Source organism: Bos mutus, chromosome 24, assembly GCF_027580195.1.
Source record: "Bos mutus isolate GX-2022 chromosome 24, NWIPB_WYAK_1.1, whole genome shotgun sequence".
Taxonomy (NCBI): Eukaryota; Metazoa; Chordata; class Mammalia; order Artiodactyla; family Bovidae; genus Bos; species Bos mutus.
The window spans coordinates 33,143,177-33,161,042 of NC_091640.1; the positions used below are offsets into that span (position 1 = coordinate 33,143,177).

The 17,866-nt window shown below is 47.1% G+C and overlaps 1 protein-coding gene across 1 annotated transcript in view; it reads left to right on the forward strand.

Moving 5' to 3' along the window:
- Positions 1-661: 661 nt before the first annotated feature.
- NPC1 (NPC intracellular cholesterol transporter 1) overlaps positions 662-17,866 on the forward strand; it is a 46,152-nt gene continuing 28,947 nt past the window's right edge. The window contains exons 1-4 of the mRNA XM_005898875.2: positions 662-925; positions 11,566-11,688; positions 14,236-14,342; positions 16,408-16,583. Coding sequence (XP_005898937.2) covers positions 869-925; positions 11,566-11,688; positions 14,236-14,342; positions 16,408-16,583 — 463 coding nt within the window. The 5' untranslated portion in view covers positions 662-868. The remainder of the gene's footprint in view (positions 926-11,565; positions 11,689-14,235; positions 14,343-16,407; positions 16,584-17,866) is intronic.

Below are 17,866 nucleotides of genomic sequence, written 5' to 3' on the forward strand. Positions count from 1 at the left end.
GCGTCAAACTTGCCGGGGGTGGTTGCGGGGGTGGCTCTTCTCCCACGGGCGGGTTCCCTGCCATGCTCTGCTCCGCCAGCAGATGGTGTGGTTCTAGAACTTTTTTCAAAAGTGGGCTGAGAGGACAGAAAACAGAGATTGGGCGGCTCTGAGGCATCGCCCACTGCCACGCTCCGCCCGCTCAGCTCTCCGATCACAACACTGTCAGGCCACCGCGTGGCGCCGCCCCCAGCTTTGCCAGAAGTGCCTAGGCACCGATTCCTTTGGGTAACTGGGTTTGGAAAGAGAACTTGCTCGGGGTGCTAATTGGGTCCGCTGAGAAGTGGGATCTTAATTGGGAAAACTGTCCCCACGCACCCCGATTTGCTAAAACCTTCTCGCCCTCCCATTTCCAATCGAGGAATGACAAAAAGGGGAGAAAGGAGTTAAAGCATCAAAACCACACACTGTTGCGACAACCCCAGAAATATCCTTCCCAGGCCAGATTCCAAATGTTCAGCTCTACCCGGGTCTCAGAGTCCCTGGCCCCACGCCGCGGCTGAGGCGGAATTAGTGCAGAGAGGGGACTGGGAACCGGCTGTGACAAGAAGCGGTCCGGGCCCCCACTAGCCCCGCCCATTCCCCGCCTTCTCCCCGCCCTCACCCGCTCCGGCCCCGCCCCAGGACGGGGTCTTGGCTCGGAAGGTTCCACCCAGAAGTGGGAGGAGCCGACGACGCCTTCGTCCTTCCTGACCTGCGCGCGCATCCCGCCGCAGCCGGCGCCTGGTTTCCTCCCTCCGCGGGCGCGGGAGCCGGAGACAGCCCGGGGTGCCGAGCCGAGCCTGCGAACCGAGTCTCTCCGACATCCGCAGCCCGTCGCCGCGGCAGCATGAGCGTGCGCGGCCCAGCCTTCGGCCTCCTCCTGCTGCTGTTCTGCCCGGCGCAGGTGAGTGGCCGCCGGCGACCCGGGCAAACTGTGGGGGACGTGGTGGGGCCGCGAGTCGGGGAGGGCGGCGGTCTCTGCCGCGACTCCGATGCCTTTCTCCGGCCACGTCCTCTTCCCAGTGGTCTGGAGGACGGTGGCAGCTGGGGCCTGCCTGTTTGACCTGTTTTGAGCTCATTTCATCCGTGGTCATCTGATTTCTGGGTTTAGGATGTGGGATCAAGAAGGGAGGAAGAAAATGGGTAGAAAGGGAAAGGATTATCATTTTAACCTGCCTCCCCACCCCCCTTCATTCTGCCATTTGTACAGGAATTCTTTATAAATTTGTTTAGGAGATCCGACTTCTCCCCTAAAGAGGAAGGAGAGTGGGGAGGTAAATAAAGGTTAGTCCGGCACCAAATCGGAACTCACCTGAGTGCTTCACATACGGCACCTTGGTCTTCCAGAGACGGCAAGTTACTTCTTATCCCCTCCCTTTACATCCATGGGAACGGAGGCCCGCAGGTGCGGGGGTTAATTGAATTTCGCCTTGTCACAAACCTAGCGGTGTAGAGGATGGGCCTGGAACTCCCAGTCCTGACTCCTTGGGTCTGCTTTCCTTGCTTTGGTAGCCTTGGGCGTGAGCACCTCACTGCTATTTGTGTATCTACAGTTTTCTCCTTGAAAACTGTGTGGTTGGGTGTTGTGGGGGATATCTAAGGATCTAGTGCTGATTAAACCAGATCCAGTGGGAATCCCGAGCCCTGGTGCCCACTCATAGGCGTGTCTATGATGAGGGTGTAGTGAGTCACAAGGGAAGGCTGATGAAGGGGTTCCCTGCACTAGAAAAACCTCTCTTTGAACTATATCCTTCTCAGCAGGGGTTGGGTGAGGCTGACCTGGGAAGGGCCTCCTGTGGTGGGGTGGATAGGGGGTGGCCAGCCGCGTGGGCTTCTGGAAGAGCACATGTCTGGTGCCTGGTGGGGAGGAGAGGCAGAGAAAAACAGGTTTTTGGAAGGTGGTTTGGAATGGGGTCAACCCGTAGACCACCTGCTAGCTCTGTGGCTTTGGGCTCATTACTCTTCCAAGCCGAACTTTTACTGAAGATAAACAACACATCATAGGATTATTGGGATTCTTAAGTAACATGGTATATGGAGGGGCCTCATCACAGTAGTAAAAACTCAAAGAATGGTAGCAGTTATTTGCTTTGAAAATACAGCTGTTTGGTTTCCTTTAGGTTTTAGGTCAGGATCTAAAAGGCAGGCTTCTGGTTAAGTAGCTTTAACTTATCTCTGAAATCGGTCAGTGCCTCTCCTCCTAGGACTTCTGGGGTAGGTCAGAGGTTGGTCACAAGTTACTTGCAAAATTCCTGGAACCCTTGAGAAGGTTTGTGAATTTGAATTGAAAACACTTATATTGTATTTAAGATTGGCTCCCTCAGGCTGAAAGGTGAACCCATTCCTGATCTCCTTAGGAAAAACAGTTTTGATGGCTTAATTCCTACCTAGGCCTCATTATGGTCCAAGTTCCTCAAGAGAAAAAAAAAAAAAACTTTAAAAAATTACAGTCAGGAGATAGACCATCATGAGGCCTAGGTAGGAATTAAGCCATTAAAACCATTTTTCCAAAGGAGATCAGGAATGGGTTCATCTTTCAGCCTGAGAGCATTGAAGAATAAGCCTCTGAAATGGGAGCGAATGTAGGTTATCTTTCCCAGTCTCCCCCATTCCTTGATTGATGTTGTGATCACTCATTTTACTAGCATAAGTAATCAAGGGAAATGAGTTTTTTAAAATTATTATGATGATTAGCAAGTGGTTAAAAAGAAGACAGCTAGCTGAATAGGTCTTTGTATTCCTTCAGTGTTTGTCGTATCACCCAGAACAAAGAACTCTCTTTCCTGGGTAACCCTTCCCCTCTTTCCGTTCCTAAAAGGGACTCTTGTCAGGGTGTTAATGGATGACACATTACCCGTCCGGAAGCCTAGAGTGGGCCATCTCTAACCTGATCTCGGGTGCTTTGTCTGCTTTTCTCACCCACAGCTCTGTGAAGGGTGTTAGCTCTCTAGCTAAATAAGCAAAGTGCTGTCAAAACCCTGCCCATCTTCCAAGGTCCAGTTCAAAAGCTTCATCATCTATAACATTGTTATTCCCAACTAGAATGCCTTTCCTCTGAAGTTCTAAATGTTCTTTATTTAAATGGCTGCAGCAGCTTTTGGTGTTTTGTTGTTGTTTAGTCACTAAATTGTGTCTCTGAGACCCCATGAACTGTACCCACCAGGCTCCTCTGCTGTGGGATTTCCCAGGCAAGAATACTGGAGTAGGTTGCCATTTCCTTCTCCAGGGGATCTTCCTGACCCAGGAATCGAATCTCTGTTTCCTGCATGGCAGGTGGTTTGTTTACCACCTGATCCACCGGGGAAGCATTTATAGGCTGGCACAAGACTTGGCATTAAAAGACCTGGTACAGATCTTGATGCGTCCTCTACCAGGAGTGGTCTTGGGCAAGGCAGCTGCCTCCTCTGTAAAATGGGTTAACAACTCTGCCTACCAGATGATTCATATTTAAAGTTCAGCAGATGTTCCACTTGGCCAATAACGTTTCACAGCCTGTTCCTGGCTCCAGTGTGGCTTCTCCAAAAGCCAGTGATAGATCAGAAGTGGATTTAGCCTGCTGGCCCAACCCTTGGTTCAGTTGTCACCTTGTGTGAACATTCCTTAGGGGGGGAAAAAAACACCTGGGGACGGTATACACCCCATCCGCTTTCATGGTTTTATTTGATCTTGTGGCTATTGAATTATTTTTCAAACTCGTAGTTGCTGGAGCTTATCTAAGACCAAACTAGTAGTATAACCTCGAGCAAGTCAGTTAAACTGCAAGCCCAGGGCTTATCTATAAAGTGAAGACTGGCTGAACCCATCTAACTCTAAAATGTATCTTAAATACCCATCTGAAGGCGTGCCTGGTGCTCACACAAATTATCATTTGTTATGTGGATACGTTTATCCCAGATTGGCTATAAAACAGAACTCCAGAGAGTTGTGTCAGTAAAAGTCAGACCAGTCCAGCCACCACCCCACGTGTCCTGTCATACTTATTTGATCTGCCTACCTGACTCCAAAGGATACAAAGCTTAATCTCTGGACAGCATTCTCCGGGCCACCCCCTCCACCCTTGTCCTGGGTTATCCTGACTGGCCACACCAGCCCTGGTATTCCAGCCCTCGCCAGAGCTGAAGCTGGGCGTGTCTCCAGATTCTGCCTGGAGCTTTCCTCATCCAGGACATCAGCAGAGGTGAAGGGACCCGGCCCTGCGCTCCACCTGTGTGGGCTGGCCAGGTTACAGGCATGGGGCTGGGGACAGTCCTGGATCCTGAGGAAGTGAGTCAGGACTTGACGGCTCCCTGGAGTTGTACGTAAAGGGTAGTCACTAGTTATGCAAGTGAACAGTCCTGTGTAGCAGGAGGGGCATGGTAGTGGACGGGCCAGCCCATCCCTGGCATGTTGTCACAATCTAAGGATACATCAGTGTACAAGCCGAGCTGGAGTTCAAACAGTGCAGCAGCTGTGGGATGGGCATGGTGGGGGGGACGGGAGAGACTACGCCTACCTTAGCATTCAAAACCTTGGTTCTCATTATTGGTTTTGTCACTTACCAGCCAGGTGACCTTGGAGAATTCTCTTTGAGTTCTAGTTTTCTTACCTGTAAAAGTCTGCGATGCTACTCCATAGGGTGTCTGATAAAGAACCCAGGGGAGGAAGGAGAACTCACTCAGCTTTATGCCCAGAACCTGGTTGATGTTCAGTGAGCAACTGAACATGAGTTACTTAATAGCCTAAAGTATAGGATTCTGTTGCTGATGATCAGAGCTTCTCCACGTGATAAGATGTGCTTTCATGGAGCTCCCAATTAGAGTCTACCAGAGTTGCTGACACATAGCAGCTGGGGCATTTTTTTTTTTTTTTTAACTGTCCTGAGCTATTCCTATTATTATTGAAAGATGCTTCCCTATGCAGTCACATATCCATTAATTAAATTTTAGAGCATGTTGTGAAATAGCCATATAGCTTAACCTTTAAAAGCAGAGACATCCTAGCCTTGTACTAAATTCTGGGTTAAAGCCGAAGTCACTTCTTACATAATCCAGTCAACCTCCTTTAACTCACCGTGTACGTTTGGATGTTTTCTGAATCAGGGAGCACTGGATGAGATATTAAGATTTCAGAGGAAGTATAACCCCCAAGCTCTGCCCTTTAGGATTCTACAGTCTTACAGGGGAGCCAAGACACCAGCAAGAAAATACTCTTGCAACCTCTGCCCACATACACAACTTCTCCATTCTCATAAGTATATGAATTCTGTTTCATCCTGGAGCAGGAGCCTGCAAATTAGTTGTGGATGGTTTTCTTGGGACACACCCATGCCCATCTTTTACCTGTTGTTTGTGGTTACTTTTGAGTTACAGCAGACAAGATTGAGTATGTACCACAGACACCTTAGGGCTCACAAGCCTACCATATTTAATATGGTATCTGGCTCTCTTAGGAAAAGTTTAGGAGTTTCCCTGGGTGGTCCAGTGGCTAAGACTCTGTGCTCCCAATGCAGGGGGCCTGGGTTCTATTCCTGGTCAGGGAAGGAAACCCCGAGTACTGAAACTAAAGAGTCCAAATGCTGCGACAAAGATCCCATGAGCCGAAACTAAGACCCAGTTCGGCCAAATAAACACGTATGTGTGTGTGTATGTGTGTTAGTCGCTCAGTCGTGTCTGACTCTTTTTGACCCCATAGACTGTAGCCTGCCAGGCTCCTCTGTCCATGGGATTGTCCAGGCAAGAATACTGGAGTGGGTTGCCATTCCCTTCCCCAGGGGACCTTCCCAACCCAGAGATCCAACGCAGGTCCCCCACATTGCAGGCAGATTCTTCAGTCTAAGCCACCAGGGCAGCCCAAATAAATAAATATTAAAAAGAAAAAAGAAAAAGTTTATCCATCTCGTCCTGGTGGATCCACAGGGGAGCTTATGGAACGGGCGTGTACAGAGCTCTGGGTGCAGGACGCCTGGTGACTTGAGCATTGAGGAGGGATGCCCATGAGCACCTCTGAGGCCACATCTGAGGTTTGCTCATCTGTAAGTTGGACATAATAGTAGCACCACCTGCCTCTCCCCAGGACCGCTCACATACCAGGTGAAAGGAGTCAAAGTTAAATTCAGTGTTGGCACTGAGTCTTGGGTGAGGCTTGTAAAAAGGGAGGCTGTCCCAAGATGTGGGGGCTGGGGGAGACTGAAATCTGTGGAGAAAACAAAGAACAGCAGACAAGGGCTAGAGTCTGTCCTTGGGGACCTGGATAAATACAGTTAGTTCAAGTAGAGCCAGTCATGGAGGGTAATCGAGATTGTTTGAGAATATGTATTTAAAAGTTAATTCACTTGTGTTTGAGTAGGTGCATCTATATAGGTTTACCTTTTGGGGGAAATTGAAAGCCCGGAAGACCACGATCCAATACATCAACATTTGTTAAATCTGAGGAATGGGATAGGGGTGGAGAGCTGAGGGGGGCGCCCTCTGTTATCTCATGTATACTTGTGATGTCTGAATAATTGTGATCGGTGGGTATTCTGTAATTAAAATCTATGATCATTTATTTTTGACTTTTTAGGAATTGGTCAAGTGTTTAAATGCTTAAATAAGATAGTTCTTGTGGTCACGAGTCACCCTGTAAGAGACTGGTGGGTGCCCATGAGATGAACTGGGAAGAATTATCCTTCTTTGGGCTTGTCCCCCCACCCCACCCCCACTGCCCCCCTCAGTGGAGCTTTTGCAACATTTATTACTAGAGACGCTGGGTGTGTTAGTGACATTCAGACCCATGGTGTTTCAACTGATGTAATTAAACAGATTACTCTGTTTAATCTCAGTATAACCAAGAACATGCTCTCTGCAGTCCTTGCCACTGGACTTTTCTCTTAAGTGGTGAAGGACATCTGAGCTCTTGTTTTGTGTCAAAATACACATAAAGTTCACGGCTTTAAAGTACAGTCAGGGACATTAGGTATTTCACATGTCGTGCAGCCACCACCAACCATCTCCAACACTGGGCTCACATGCAGTCTGGTGCCCTTGGAGCTGTGTGTGTGTGTGTGTGTGTGTGTGTGTGTGTAGTTGCTCAGTTGTATCTGACTCTTTGCGACCTTGTGTGTGTGTGTGTGTGTAGTTGCTCAGTTGTATCTGACTCTTTGCGACCTCGTGTGTGTGTGTGTGTGTGTGTAGTTGCTCAGTTGTATCTGACTCTTTGCGACCTCGTGTGTGTGTGTGTAGTTGCTCAGTTGTATCTGACTCTTTGCGACCTCGTGTGTGTGTGTGTGTGTGTGTGTGTGTGTGTGTGTGTGTAGTTGCTCAGTTGTATCCGACTCTTTGCGACCTCTTGGACTGAAGCCCACCAGGCTTCTCTGTCCACGGGATTCTCCAGGCAAGAATACTGGAGTGGGTTGCCGTGCCCTTCTCCAGGTGATCTTCCCTACCCAGGGATTGAACCCGGATCTCCTGCATTTCAGGCGGATTCTTTTCTGTCTGAGCCACCAGGGAAGCCCCCCGTTGGAGTCCTGGCAGACCTCAAACCTTGGTGACTTTCAGTATCAGCAGGATCTGCCCTTCCTCAGGAGAGTGTGGGTATGAAGCAGCAACAGGTGTTCTTGTATCAGTAAAGGCAGCTCTCACCCAGGCACCTTGCCTTTGGAAATCACGTGGTTCCCTGGGAAGACAGGTATGTGGCCTGTGCCCAAGCCCTTGGTCTGGGTGTCGGCTCCTGCCGCCCTCACATTCCAGGGAATCTTCCAGGGATCTCAAGGTGCAGCCCTTGTCTTTGTTAATAAAGTCCTGGCCGATGGAGTGCTGTGGCCATTTGGAGACCGGAAATTCTGATCATTAGGACTGCAGCTAGGTTCTAGACTGGCTGCAGAGATGAGCACGGCCCAGTCAGTGGTTCATAGAGGAGTGACCCCGGTGCAGCATAAGGAGTAAGTGCTCTGGCTTCCAAACCAGCCAGGCCTGGCTCTCCCATTTCTCAGATGTGGCCTCAGAGGAGTCACTTTACCTGTGTAACCCTCGGTTTCCTCATCTGTGAAATGGTGTTATTTTAGTACCAGATTCACAGACCTGTTGTGGGGTTGAGCTGATGGGGGCACCCTTAGCCAGTGGCTGGCTGCTGGGTGCCGTGGGGTGAGGGTGGTGGGGGTGGTGCCCATGGGGACAGACCAGGTGGAGGGAGGTGGTGAGGTAGACAGAGGAGGCCTGTGGGCTCCCAGGGGAGGGTTCAGGGAGGGCAAGGTTGAGGGAGACGGCACCAGGGAGGCTTCCCGGAGGCTGGTGGGAGAGGACCCGGGGCTTTAAACCCTACTGAAGAGGGCCTGGTGATGGAGGAAGGATCGGTTTCCTTGTGAGCATCTCAGCTGTTGTGGTTGGAAGTGCAGCTGGAGAGGGTTGGGGGCGGTTTGAGAGGGGAAGGAAATGGGACTGCCTTTATGGGAGGAGCAGGTGAAGGGACCAACGTGGAGATGAGGTTGAACATGTGGGCAAGAGGGGGGCCAGGTGGTGGAGATCCCCGGAGAGGCTCGGGACCATGGCAGCAGCCGGGCCTGGGGCAGAAGGAGGTGCTTGGGTTTCAGCTGCAGTTGAGCCCAGGGGAGGCGGAGAGAGAGCCTGGAGGTAGGCACGAGGCCTCCCCCACTGGTGCAGCCGTGCAAGTGAGCTCAGAGGGTTGCCTGCCTGCACACAGGGTGGGGGGAGGTGATGCCAGAGCAAGGACCTTCACTAAAGGGTTAATTGTATCTTGTTGAGAGTCTGTTTCTGGAACTAGAATGTTCTGGTTTGAATCCTGCCTCTGCTGCTCTTGGATTCAAACTCTCTGCCTCTGTTTGTTCATCTATAAATTGGGCACAATAATAGCACCTCCCTGGACTTCACTGGTGAACCAATGGTTAAGACTCCAGGCTCCCACTGCAGGGGACAGGGGTTCTATTCCTGGTCGAGGAGCTAATCCCACCTGCCATGGTGCAACCAAAAAAAGCAGAAGAAAAACCCAACAAAACACTGCCCTCTCGCTCATGCTGTAAGGATGTGTTGGGTCCATAAGGTGAGAGCAGTTAAAGCAGTGCCTGACACCCAGCAGGTGGGCTGTGAGCACCTTTGGGCCCCTCTGGTTCATGCTTCTTCAAGCAGATGACTTGGGAAAGCAAACCTAAGAGCAGTGACTCGAGCCCAGTTTTTTCCTGGCCTGGAAGAAGCTTCAGGTTGTTTATTTTGTTCAGGTCTTTGAACCTCTTTGGTGAAGTCCCATATACTTCTCGGAAAACCTGGAGAATAATTCCTTACGTTTGATGGGTGGTTCTTTCTGGCTTTCTAAGTGCTTTCTCATTTATTCCCGAATTCAGTCTGCCTACCTGAACTGTGACGTAACCGGGGTTGGGGTGGTCAGGAGTGAGTAGGAGGTGGGAGACTCCTGCTCGGCACAGCTGGGTGACCTTCAGCGGGTGTAGCTGGGCTCTGCATTTATTGAGGATCAGAGCCCAGGAATCCTGACCTCCCACCCCTCAAACTCGTTCTCCACCCCCATCTCTTTTGCCTGGTGGGTAGAAACACCTTTGCTTTGAAACAGATGGTGTAGATTATGAAGGATGATGTTGTAAATAGGACCCAGACAGCATTGGGTCATCTTTATTGTCCTGTAGAGCGCCGAGTGCTGAGGAAGGGGAACTTAGACTCCAGATACCCGTCTGTTAGTCATGCTAGAGCTGTGGCGTTTTTTTTTGACTGGATTCCTGTCACTCCTGCGGGTGATAAGCCAGAGTGCCCCTTGGCCAGCACCTGCTTGCCCTGTTGGTCTGTTGAGAATTCTGTGCAAGAGGGGTGGGGTGGGGTGAGAATTCCAAGGGGCGGGTCCCTAGTATGTAAGTTACAGGTCAGCATCAGTAGTTGTCACCCTCCTTGGCTTACTTGCCTTTCTACACTTCAGTAGATGGATGATGGCCTTTTAGTGGAAAACCCAGAATCGGAAAGAGCAGTACTTTTCCTAGACCCGCTGGGTTTACAGACAAAATTATGATTCTTTTTATATAGGAATGGTGGAATTTTGTGAGTTCTTGCCAAAGGTTTGGGACGTGGCATTGCTGAATGCTTGTCACTTCCTCATTTGTGTAAGTTCCCTCCCTCCCTTGTGACCTAAACCTATGACTTAATTAATCAAGCTGGGGTAAGTCATAATTGCTGGTTTAAAATATGGAAAGAATGAATTCAGAAACAAGTCTTGTGGGCCCTTAGATTTCCCCCCCAGCACCCCTCCATCTCCTGCCTGCTTTTCCTCCCACGTTTTCAGGGCCTGTTGTGAGGTTTGTGTCTTTTCATCCGGGACCAGCACTGCTCAGCTCCTTGCAGGGTGTGTGGGTCACGTGCCCTTGTCCTTGGAGACAGTTCACTCTCTTGCATCTGTGCCCATTTTTCAAAAATGGCTTTCCCGTCAGGCACCTCGGAATCCATGGTTACTTCTCAGCAGCCGCTGTTTCCCTGCAGGACAGCTGACTGCACAGTCATGCCAGCCGTGACCCTGGCCAGCTTGGCGGAGCTTGGTGGCCTTGCTAATGAGATGAGTCACACTCGCGCACCCCCCTGACTTTTCTGATGCCATGTGACTCTCACATGGGGAATAGGAGTGGCCCTTGAGAAGTCTTTATGCAAGAGGTTTTACATTTTTTCAAGATTCTGAGGTGATTAAAGTATGCACATTTCTTGCTTTTTACTTAAACTCAAGGACAAGATACTCATTCTTGCTCCTCCTCCTTATGGGTTGTTTTTTTTTCCACATTACTCATGGTGTGCTGATATTAATTAACCTTAGCAGATATGGAGCTGTTCTTTCATTATTTACACCTGACTCAGTTCCTTATCCTGATGTGTAAAAATAGAGCCTTAGTAATCATAGACTTATAATACTATCTTACTTTCTTCTACACTGATTGCTAGTGATTCTTGTATGGAACTGTCGCTTCCTCTTAATAAATAATCTAGCAGGAAGTAGAAATCATGTAAGTAATTTCTATTACTTCCTTTGCTGACTTCACAAGTCCGTTTTGGACTTTGCTGTTGTTCATTCACTAAGTCGTGTCCAACTCTTTTGCACCCCCATGGACTGCAGCATTCTCGGCTTCCCTGTCCTTCACTGTCTCCTGGAGTTTGTTCAGACTCTTGTCCATTGAGTTGATGATGCCACCCAGCCATCTTATCCTCTGCCTCCCGCTTCTCCTGCCCTCAGTGTTTCCGAGCCTCAGGGTCTTTTCCAGTATGAACTCAGCTCTTCATATCAGGTGGCCAAAGTATTGGAGCTTCATCTTCAGTACCAGTCCTTCCAATGAATATTCAGGGTTGATTTCCTTTAGGATTGACTGGTTTGATCGCCTTTCTGTCCAAGGGACTCTCAAGAGTCTTCTCCAGCATTGAGCTTTGGGTTTATTTTAATTAATGTTTTTCGAAATGTTCAACTATCCGGTGCTTCTGGCTTTTACTTCGCTTGGCAGGTACTGTTGGAAGCTTCTGTGAATGAGGGCGTTTTTTGGTGTTGAAATTCGTGTTATCCCTGAGGCCCTAGTGAACCATTTTCTGTTGACATTTGCAGGTATTTTCACAGTCCTGCATTTGGTATGGAGAGTGTGGAATTGCATCTGGAGATAAGAGATACAACTGCAGATATTCTGGGCCACCAAAGCCATTGCCACAGGATGGCTATGACCTAGTGCAGGTGAGTGAGTAATCTTGGGCTTTGGGAACACAAAACACTAATCAGAGATCCTCTGCAATTACACCGTAGATATTCCCCGTGGGGTGGGGGTAGAGGTGGAATGAATGGGCTACTCTTGTCCCAGATTCTTACCTCTAGCACAGAGAAGATAACATACTAACTCTGCAGGCGTCATTTTTCTGGGGTTGATGATACCTTGCTCGTAAAGTTTCCCAGTAGCAGGTTACTACTGAGGGACTTGGTCTTGGTACCTCGAATGTTGCTCTTTGCAGCTTCTTCAAAATACACTGAGTTAGCCCCTTTTGTTTCTAGACGAGGCTGCTGAGTGGCTGTGACTCACTTGTCCTCTGTTCACTTTAGAGGTTCCTCCAGTTTCCACCGAGAGCCTGTGACCTTTGACTGCCGCCAGGAATCTGTTTCTTATCTCTTTTACCATCCCTGATACACAGGGATATTAGAAAAGAACTGGAAAAATCCAGGTTAAAAGACTGGCTTTAGAGGCTGCAGTTATCTAAAATCCAGCTGACACGGTAGCAGGTCTTCTGGACTTATTTGCTTCTTCCATCACAATTTTTAAAGGCATTTAACTTTTCCTGGAGTGACTCACAGAAAATAGCATTCTGGTTAAACATAACCAAGTAACCTAAAAAGAGGTAAAATGATTGTCAAGGAAAGAAAGGAGCTTCCCAATAAGAAAAAAAATGGAAATGTCTGTACTGCCTCTACTTTTGTGAATTGCTGGTTATCTAGAGGAAATTTGATCGCCTTTTATTTTTTTATTTTATTTTATTTTTTTTTAGGCCAATTCTTTTTGGAAAGCACATTTAATTCACTGTTGCACAACTCAAGACAGAGGAGGTGTTTAGGAAGTCAGGAAGGCATTTAGGTCAACCAGGAATACTTAACAAAGAGAAATATCTTGAAATCATGGATGGTCTAGGAATATCTGAGAGGTAAAGAACTTGACTTCTTAGGTGACAACTTGTCAGCAATGTTCAAAGTTTCCCATTTTTGTCCACAGACCCTGAGATTGAACGTAAAATATCTCCAAAAGAGCTCAGAACAAATAACTTCTTTGGGCTGTGTTTTCTGATACTAAAATACTATTTAGGGGTTCACCCTGCTGCTCTTGCTGCTAAGTCGCTTCAGTCATGTCCGACTCTGTGTCACCCTATTTCCCCCTGACGTCAAAACTGACTGCTATTTGCTAGCTCATGAACACAGCTATGGTTTCTCCCCACATACAAATGTACTGATCTTCAAAGCCTGTAAGCCTTATTCCGGAAGCTCAGAAAGATTCCTACTAATTTTTTCCTCCTTAGAATACAGTTTTCTCCTCCTTTGGTACCGTTTCTTCATATAAACCATCTTATATAAAGAAAATGACTGCCACGTCAATGGAGTCATTTCTCAGGAGCCAACAGTTAGAATTAGATTCTAAACTTCCTGGATTTATAATCATCTCTTCCCATTTATCCCTCTACAACATTACCATTCCCTACGGGAAGGAGTAATCCATGAGTGACACTGGGCTCAGATATCTGCCCCATTCTTAGGAATGGAAACAGAACACACATTTCAGCTAGTTTCTTATGGATTCCTCTTCCCCAATTCATGGATTAAACCATGTGCAAAATGAAAAAAGAAATAATAACTAAGTGGAGTTAAGTGCTATATCAGGAGATGTAACTGCTAACAAAAGTTGGGAAAGGGTGTTCTCAGAGAAGGTAGAATGAGGCTTTTTTCATTGAGAAAGGTGATATGGGATGCCACCTGCTCTTGCCGGAGCCAGATCTCCCAAATGAAAAAACAAACAGTATCAACATCCCACAGAATCTTGACTGCCTATTTGATGCCACAGTAAGTCCCAGCATTATGGAATGTGGATACTGACAGAGACCTCCTAGATTGGCTAGGCCAAATCCATCATTTTTCAAACTAGAAAACTGAGCCCCAGAGAAAAGACTTGCCTTAATTAAGGTTAAAGCTCCTTAGCTGCAACACTGAGGTCAGGACCTAGATTTTCTGATCATCAGACCCCTGTTTTTATAGGCCCTTCCCTTTTTCTCAGGGAATGGTGGTGGTGGTTAATGTGGAACAAATGTAAACACTGATGGAGCAACTGCTTTTGCTGCTGCTGCTGCTAAGTCACTTCAGTCGTGTCTGACTCTGTGCGGCCCCATAGACAGCAGCCCACCAGGCTCCCCCGTCCCTGGCAGGAGTGGGTTGCCATTTCCTTCTCCAGTGCGTGAAAGTGAAAAGTGAAAGTGAAGTCACTCAGTCGTGTCCGACTCTTAGCGACCCCATGGACTTCAGCCTACCAGGCTCCTCCGTCCTTGGGATTTTCCAGGCAAAAGTACTGGAGTGGGATGCCATTGCCTTCTCCATGATCGCCTTTTAAAAGAATTCTGCAAGAACTTTGCAAAGAGGTGTGTCACCCTTGTGTACCTAAAAAAGGATGATGTGCATAAAGTGGTCTCCTCTTTGAGGAGTGTTTGTGTTTATTCCACTTGGCTACTCTGATGTTCATGTTTTCTCTCCTGAAAGGAACTCTGTCCAGGGTTCTTCTTTGGCAATGTCAGTCTTTGCTGTGATGTCCAGCAGCTTCACACACTGAAGGACAACCTGCAGCTGCCTCTGCAGTTTCTGTCCAGGTGGGTTGACCACTAGGCATGCAGAGAAAATGGGTTTAAAAGTTAGTTCTTGTTTCATTTTAAGAATGCTATCTTAGGACTTCTCAGAGATAAAGAAGAACTTTTGATGAAGTAGTAATGATGAGACTGCGTTCTCGTTCTCGTTACACTCAGAATTGCTACTTGGTTTGCTTCTGAGATGTCTTCACCCCAAAGGGGACCTGCACTGCGGTCTGGGGCCTTTCAGACTTGAGCCCCTTCGCACGGTGGAGAGGAGAGGTTCCGGGGATCCTGCCCGGGTCTCTGCCCCCAGACCCTCCTCCACACAGTCCTCTGCGTCGCCTCCCTCCCCTGTTTTGCGCGTGGTTCTCTCTTCCTCATTGGAGCCTGCCTTTGGTGACTGTTCACAAGCCTAATCTGGCAGAGTCGGCTGGTTTTGTCAAAGTCAGTTTGCTGTCCACTGTGTTCTCTGTGGCCGGGGCAGTGAAAAGGGCCGCATAATAGATGTTCTCCAGGCTTACCCAGCAGTTTTCAAATGTGAGAAGAGTGAGCTGGTGGTGGCCTTCCGAGCAGCACGTGTGAGCCCCCATGAAGGTGGACGGAAGGCCACGTGCTTCTCTGTGCTGGTGTCACTGCAGGTGACAGGGCTCAGGCGGGCGTCCTTGTTTCTTGCCAGATCTCCAGTTGGCAGTGCAGAGCGGAGAGCCATCCCTCTGTATGTTCTGCCAGGACAACATACAATGTAGTAAATGATCCAATTAGAGCATTAGAGTTGAGACTCTAATCAGGCCAGTGTATCTTGTGGAAGGAAATCTCATGGCTGTTGCTGGAGCCAGGTTGAAGCTGTCATTCGGCCAAATACATTTATTTAGCATCTGCTCTACGTGAGACATTATGGGCATCTACATCAAAAGATAGCCAAGTATTTCCCGTGTCATCAGAGGTAGCAAAGCTTTATTTATAATAGCAATGAGATGCTAATACAGAATATTGTGCAGCTGTCCAAACTGATAACTGTAGAAGTTAAATGGAGTAACACGGAGAGACATTTGTAATTTATGCAAAGTGGTAGGAAGCAGTGCACCCCAGGAGTGATTTCTGTTCAGGTGGTGTAATTGTCATTCCTGTCTGTCACAGTAAAGCGTGGGACTCCTGAAAGCAAGTCAGTGTGTGTGTCTGCTCCTTCACTAGACGGGAGGCTTTTGTTTTATTTTTGGCCACGCCGTGCAGCGTGTGGGATCTTAGTTTAGTTCCCTGACCAGGGATAGAACCGATGCCCCTTAACATTGAAAGCGAGGAGTCTTAACCACCAGACCACCAGGAAAGTCCCACAAGACTGGCAGCTTTGAAGGCCGAGACCAGACCGTCCTCATTCTGTGTCATGTGTGGTCACCTGGATAGGAGCAGATTGGGGGGCAGTCTTGATTGGTTGTGTTGCAAGAATGCAAGCCTGATGAAGCAATAGCTTTTGCGGATAACGGAACTAAAGGGAAAGACAGAGGTCTTCTGCCGCATAACCGGTCAACATTAGAAGCTTCACAGCGGACAGCTTGTGGTTCTTATGAAAACCGGGTGCTTCTGAAATGCATGTAGCTGGCGAACACCACTGCTGTTCTTTTATCTTCTCTAATCCTGGGGAATCCTCTTGTGTTTAGAGATGGCCTAAGGTTATCTGGGGCTTGAAAGAGAGCCCTTCAGTAGGTTATGAGATGAAAGCACTAATGTGTAAATCTCCTTTTTCCCCTTTTTTATTCTCAATCAGAATGTCACCATGGTAGTCCTAAGTCCTTTTGGATTCAAAATACAGGAAACATGACCAAATTATAAAGTGCAGGATTCAGAGAGCATTTGTTTCTTGAAATTACATCTGGGCAGCACAAATATTAGTAATTAGGGTGGTTTTTAAAGATGTGTCTTTATTTTAACATGAGGTTTTAGGTTTGGAATTGCTGGGTTTAATATGTCCTCATGGTAATCCATTTGCCAATTTATAATAAATTTTAAATAGTCTTTGTGTATTTTAAATCATCTTTTTGCTGGCCCTGTTATCCACGAGATCATTCAAAATAGTTTGCTTTTTCTTTAGATGTCCATCCTGTTTTTATAACCTAGTGAACCTGTTTTGTGAGCTGACATGTAGCCCTCGACAAAGTCAGTTTCTGAATGTTACAGCAACTGAAGATTATGTTGATCCTGCTACAAACCAGACGAAAACAAATGTAAAAGAATTACAGTACTATGTTGGAGAGAGTTTTGCCAATGGTAAGTAAACTTTTAAATTATCCCTCTTTTATATTTGATATCAGGACAGTGGATCAAGTTGTCCTGTCAGCTCTGTGAAAAAGGGCAGTTTTCAGTTCCGTTAGCACTGAAATGCCAATGGAAATCTGAGTTGTTGCTTCGCTTGTCTTCTGGGACTTGAGCTACAACCTATGAAATGATCTCCTTAAAGTATTTGCTTTAACTCCTTCCTAACTATAAGTTCCCTTATAGAAATTTTTAGTTTGTGCAAGTTTATTTCTCTACATTTTAGGAACCATTTGGACTTTGGTTCTGTTGGACATGAAATGCATAACTTCATGAGTTATTGCAAGACTGCAGAGATGGGGGGTGGAAGGGAGACCTAGTTGGCAGAGGAGAGATTTTGCCTGTGAAGAAAGCAGTCACCATAAGGGAAAGTAAACAGGTGTGACAAACAGGAGAAGGGTATCCCAGCAACTGAAGCTCATAGGGCAGTCTGAAAAAGACCATGTCATGTTTGTTGAAAATGACTGAAATGAGAGTTCTGCAAGAGTAGGACCCTAGGGAAAGAAAATGAACAGATTAGAAACAGAACCAACTGGAAGATCCAGTTAATGAGAAATAGTCATGCAAGTGGATTAAAAGATAGATTAGATGCAGCTGAATAAAGAATGGGCCCCAAAACAATAAAATGAGAGAATAAGAATTCAGCAAAGCTGTTAACTATAAGAGCGACTATAGTCAATTACTATAATGATCAATTAAAAATCTAACCAAAAAAATTTAATAAAAAACTTGTGCTTTGATGGACACCATCAAAAAGAGGCAGAAATATTTGCAAAGTATGTATTTAATGAAGGACTTGTGTCTAGAATATATAAAGAGCTCTGACAACTCAAAAAGAAAATAACCCAAGTAAAAATGGGCAAAGAATCTGAGCAAACATTTTTCCAAGGATGTTATTTATACAAATAGTCAATAAGTTTATGAAAAGATGCTTAAAATCAGTCATCAGGAAAATGCAAATCAAAACCACAGCAAGGTACCACTTGACAGCCAATAGGGTGGCTGAAATAAAAAGACTAGTTCTGGCAGGTATGCAGAGAAATCGGAACCTTCATACACGCTGGTGGGAATGGGAAACAGTGTAGTCACTTTGGAAAACAGTCTTGCAGTTCCTGGAGCAATTAAACATGGAGTTACCCATATGACCCAACAATTCCACTCACAAGAGAAATGAAAACATACGTTCGTAATAGCCAAAAGGTTGCTGTATGAAACAACTCAGATATCCATCAACTGAT